Source organism: Miscanthus floridulus, chromosome 2, assembly GCF_019320115.1.
Source record: "Miscanthus floridulus cultivar M001 chromosome 2, ASM1932011v1, whole genome shotgun sequence".
Lineage (NCBI taxonomy): Eukaryota > Viridiplantae > Streptophyta > Magnoliopsida > Poales > Poaceae > Miscanthus > Miscanthus floridulus.
The window spans coordinates 26,267,576-26,272,763 of record NC_089581.1 but is presented as its reverse complement, the minus strand read 5'-3'; the positions used below and the strand labels follow the sequence as shown (position 1 = coordinate 26,272,763).

General features: G+C 47.5%; 1 protein-coding gene across 1 annotated transcript; it reads right to left on the bottom strand.

Moving 5' to 3' along the window:
- Window positions 1–4,624: 4,624 nt before the first annotated feature.
- On the bottom strand, window positions 4,625–4,945 carry LOC136536244 (uncharacterized mitochondrial protein AtMg00810-like). Its single transcript, XM_066528607.1, has one exon. It carries the CDS (start codon window positions 4,943–4,945, stop codon window positions 4,625–4,627), a length of 321 nt encoding a protein of 106 aa, XP_066384704.1.
- Between the last annotated feature and the right edge of the window lie 243 nt (window positions 4,946–5,188).

The window sequence follows — 5,188 nt, the reverse complement described above, 5'->3', positions numbered from 1 at the left end:
AAAATGGGAAAGCACTGACCTGCAATGCAACTGGAAGTAAACCCATAGATGAAATTTCTAAAGTCCTGCCACCAACCCAGTCAAACATAGGAAACCAAGCTGTGTTTCTCAATTTCTGTTCCAGCTTCCAGTTAATTAGACAAACAATGCCAAAACTTGAATTTGGATATTTTTTTATCATAAACACTAAAAGGACTTCCGGAGTGTATACTAAGAAAAAGAATTTTGATATTATCTATTGTGGCTGCTAAGTAAAGGTCTGTCATAACTGCTGCTACTAACTTTCATCTATTTTGCTACTCCAAGACTATATGAACAATTTTCTCAGTTTGGTACTCTCAGTTTGGTGTCATTAAATAAAATGCTTAAGTGCAGACCAATGCTACAAATGTACTATTAACGCTCTCACAGTTGTAAAGAACCAATTTGCGACTGAAGTGAGAAGCAAACTAACAAAATTATTAAAGCAAAGGTCTCACCTGCACTGTGCAGCAATCTTCCCCTTACCCATCTTCAGATCATTCCTCTAAGATGTAATGCTGCAAAACGTGAACTGTATGTCAACTAAAGCAAAACATTGCACTAAAATTTATTTCAAAACAACTAAAAGCTGAAACGCAATGTATATCATTGACAGAATTACTAAGAAGTCAAATTGAGTAACTTTAAAAGCATCTAGATTCACAAACAACCAAAATGGTCATAGAGTATGACAGCTATCCAAAATCTGGTCCCGTTTAACTTATAGCTGATGCAAATCACAATGGAAGAAACTGTCACCTCACTACATAGGTCTGTAGCATCATTAGAAGGCCACAATTTGATCCATACAAGAGTGCATCGCTGCATAGAAATGGTAGGTAAAATAGAAGAAAAATAGGTGAAGCTTACATGTGTTAGAGTTTGAGCCAAGAGCAGTAGGAGGCACAGAAGACATGAGATTCCTGCAATGTATAAATGATACTGCTGGTCAAGGAGCTTTTTGAAGGCCACTGTTTGATCCATATGCATCAGCCTCACATTGGAACTTACATGGGGGGATGTCACTTCCCTGTACAGTATGTCACTTCCCTTCACTCCATCCTAGTAGGAGAGCAATTGTTAAATCGCCAGTTCGCTGCACTCAGCAAAACAGTGGTGAGAAAAAAAAAGAAGAGATGGCTGCACTTACAGTATCATATTCTACTCTCTGCTACACTGGAGCTATCACTAGACCAAGATACTTACAGAAGTGACATAAGAAATATGAATTTTGTTCTCAATTTTGCTCTGTGTCTGCAGAATTTAAATAGTTAAAATAACAGCACTTTGCTAATTTTAAGATTGACGGCAAGTATTCACACAACACATACAAATCACTGCATACCTCACAATGGAACTTACATGGGGGGATGTCACTTCCCTGCACGGTATGAAAGCATCAGTGAACTAGAGTGCCATTGGCCTTATAGTTACACAGAATCAATGCAGTATACCCCAACATGAAGCCAACTTGTTTGCCTAGTGCAGTGCTACACTGCAGACTACCTACATTTATCCAGAAATGGGGAAGACAGGTAGCCAGCCAATTGGCACAATAATGTCCAGTACCCAGGTTCATCTATATTATTGATGTTGAGTAATCTTGAGTGGTATGTCACATGAATGCAATAACAGAAAGCTAACATGGTAGAATGGGCAAGTTTTCTTATATGAGAAAGATGTCTAAAAAAATCTGTAGACCAAAATAGATGCAGGTACAATTCAGTAACGGTCTTTTATATTCACATGTTTATACTTGTGACAATGGAAATGACTACACATACATAGCATTTCAGTACAACAGAGAATTAAGTAATGTGAAACGCTAACCCAAGATAGATTGAGAAATAACTGTTACTAAATAATAACTGTTGTACTTCATAACCGAAAATGTATCAGTTTAGAAATTCAAGTATTTTTCAAACATCTACACCATGTATGGGCTCTAAAAAAATATTAGAGATTGTAACAACAGGAGCGTGCTTTTAATTCTACAAATAGCTCACATGTGATAGGAATTAAACATGAACCAGGTTTGAGCAACCGCAGCTCACGCACATTGATCTATCGATCCACCCCCCCCCAAATCGAATCCTAAACCGAGCACAAAAACCCAAATAGATTATGTTAGCTAGGGTTTGGGTGCTCGGTTTCAAGGGAGAGCAAAAGGGTGGGCGCATACCTGGTGGGTGCTCATCGCCGGCAAATGTCGAGGGCTCGACGAAGACCAGGGTGAGCGCAGATCTGGAGGAGGGAGTCGACGCCGGCTGCAGGAGGGATGCGCGCCGGCTGGATATGGGTGGAGGGAGGTGACCTTGGCTGGAGAAGGGAGGCAGCGCCGGCCGGATGTGGGTGGAGGGAGGGGCGCCGGTTGGATTTGGTAGGAGGGAGGCGCCGCTAGCCAGTCTGGAGGAGGGAGGCGCCGACATCCGGTCTTGCAAGGGAAGCCACCGCCATTTTCTGAGGGAAGGGAGGGGAGGAGTTGTAGTGGAGGAGGGGGTGGTGGCCTCATCGATGGAGGAGGGGGTGGCCGCCACAACGGTGGAAGAGAGGAGGGGGAGGCAACGGGAGATGGTCGGGGCTCGGGGTGGTGGCGTTAGAGGAAGAGAGGAGAGGGGCGAGGGACAAATCGAGGGGGTGGAGGCAGACGCAGACCTAAGTTGCGAAGTCCATGGGATTTGATAATATTTTTGGGTCCGAGAACTCTCTATGTGTGACACGCATTGACGGGGCACGTCTCTTGTAAAATACCTCTAACACAGACGCGCCTTATTCATATACCACAGACGCGACTCATTAATTATAGACGCGCTTTCCAAACACGCGTCTGTAGTAGACGTTTATTACAGACGCATGTTGATCCCGCCAGACCAGTAACCCCGGTTGGCGACTTATTATAGACGTGTGTTTAGAACATGCGTATGTAAACTCATATTACAGACGTGCGTTTGTCCTAGCGTCTGTAGGGAGCATGGTGGATATGTGGCTTTTTTACATAGTGATATATATGAATGTGAGTGAAAACATGACGGGTATTTCACATATCCATTCGTCCAAGAGGGATCTAATACCTAGATGAATAATCTATATATTAGTCTAAATATTTAATAGACTTAAATGCACCAACGGCCATCAAACTTGTAAGCGTGTGTCACTTAGGTCCACGAACTCGAAAAATGCACTTTTGGGTCCCTAAACTTATCAAGTAGGCATTTCTAGCTGACATGGAATGACAACGTGGCATGTGTTTTTACTTTTAACCCATCTAATTCTCTCTTCTTCTCATGTCCTAGCCCATAACTAGAACGACGTGGTTTAGAGATGTCCCATAGGCCCATTGAAGACGCCCTTCTTGAACCCTGGACGACGCTGCTGCCGGCGTCGATGTGGACAGACACAGGCTGCCCGAACACCCCTGCTCCATCATTAGCGTGGCCTCGTTAGAACACAGCCCACAAAAAATATTGGCAGGCAGCATGGCATGGTGCGGGCTGTCTGCGGCCCGCCCCGCTTGTTGTTGGTCTTGAGATCTCCCGCACGGGTGAGCCAACCGGTCATCGGCGTTCTTGCTCACTATGGCTAGATGTAGAAGAAGGGGGAGAACAGAGCACACACACACAACACAAGTGCCAGCGTTGGTCGGAGCTCTACAGAGGAGATGACAAAACTGATATCTCTCTCTTTACTGAGTTGCAGTGGGAAGCTATATATATAACTCTACCCATCTAATCCTAGTACACAGACATATCAGGCTGCCATGCTGCTACAGTGACTAGATGTGAGAGCAGGGCTGACTTTGGCGACTGCTCCTGCTATAGCTACAGTGCGGCAGGGGAGCCTTTCGACGCTTGCCCCTACCGTGGCTACAGTGCAGCAGCAGGGGAGCCCTTTTAGCGCCTACCCCTACCGCGTGTATAGAGGGGGAGCAGCCGATTACTTTACAATTCTTTCCCTAATCTTGTTGCTAACCCTAGAACCTCCACCATACCGATCATCTTCTTCAGCTCCGTGAACTGAAGACGGTCGAGCGGCTTGGTGAGGACGTCCATGAGTTGCCGACTAGTTTTGACGAACTCGATGACGATCTGCCCTCCATCGATACAGTCCCTGAGGAAGTGAAACTTGACATCGATGTGCTTGCTCTGGTCGTGGAGAACTAGATTCTTCGCGAGGGCGATGACGGGCTAGTTGTCCACCATCAGCGCTGGTGGGTGAGCTTCCACACCGGTCAACTCGCCCAGCAAGTGGCGCAACCACACAGCTTGGCACGCCGCTGTGGCTGCCACCACGTACTCTGCCTCGCACATGGATAGCGCCACCACCTTTTGTTTCAGCCATAGCCATGAGATTGGAGCCGACCCAAGGAAGATGAGCACGCTAGAGGTGCTCCGCCGTCCGTCGATGTCCCCCGCCATGTCTGCATCGCTAAACACAGTGAGCTATAGCCCACTTCCGCCGGTCTTGGGGAAGACGATCCCATGATCTACCATCCCCTTGACGTAGCGCAGCAGCCGCTTCACCGTGGCCTAGTGATCCTCTTGGGGATCCTCCATGAAGCAGCTGATGTAGCCCACGGTGAACGCAATGTCCGGCCTCATGTGGACTAGGTAGCACAGACCGCCGATGATGCTCGGTAGAGTGTTCCATCTACCTTCACCGCGGTACTGGCCTTCATCAGCTTCAGCCACTCCTCCATCGGAGTCACACACGGCTTGCATTTAGCCATGTTGCTCCACTCCAATAGCTTCGAGGCGTACGCGATCTGACCGAGCGTGAGTGCCTCCTTCGCCTGTCTCACCTCGATGCCGAGGTAGTAGGAGAGCACGCTAAGATCGCTCATTCGAAAATGAGTCACCATCTCGCGCTTGAAGCTATCGATGTCCTTGGCACGTGTGCCGGTGATGATCACGTCGTCCACATACATGCCGACAACGAGCTCCTCCTTCCCCCGTCACCACATGTAGAGCGTGTGCTCGGTTGCACACTGCATGAACCCAAGCTCGCCCAGCATGGCGTCAAGCTGGTGTTCCACGCTCATGGGGCCTGCCATAGCCCGTAGAGCGCCTTGCTTAGTCAGGGCACCCTGTGCTCTGCTCCTTTGATGGCAAAACCTGGAGGTTGCCTGATGAAGACCGTCTCCGCCAGCTCACCGTTGAGGAAGGCCAAT

Coding starts and splice junctions, on each gene's coding strand:
- LOC136536244 (XM_066528607.1), bottom strand. CDS start 4,945: ATGTATGTGGACGACGTGATCATCACCGGCACACGTGCCAAGGACATC.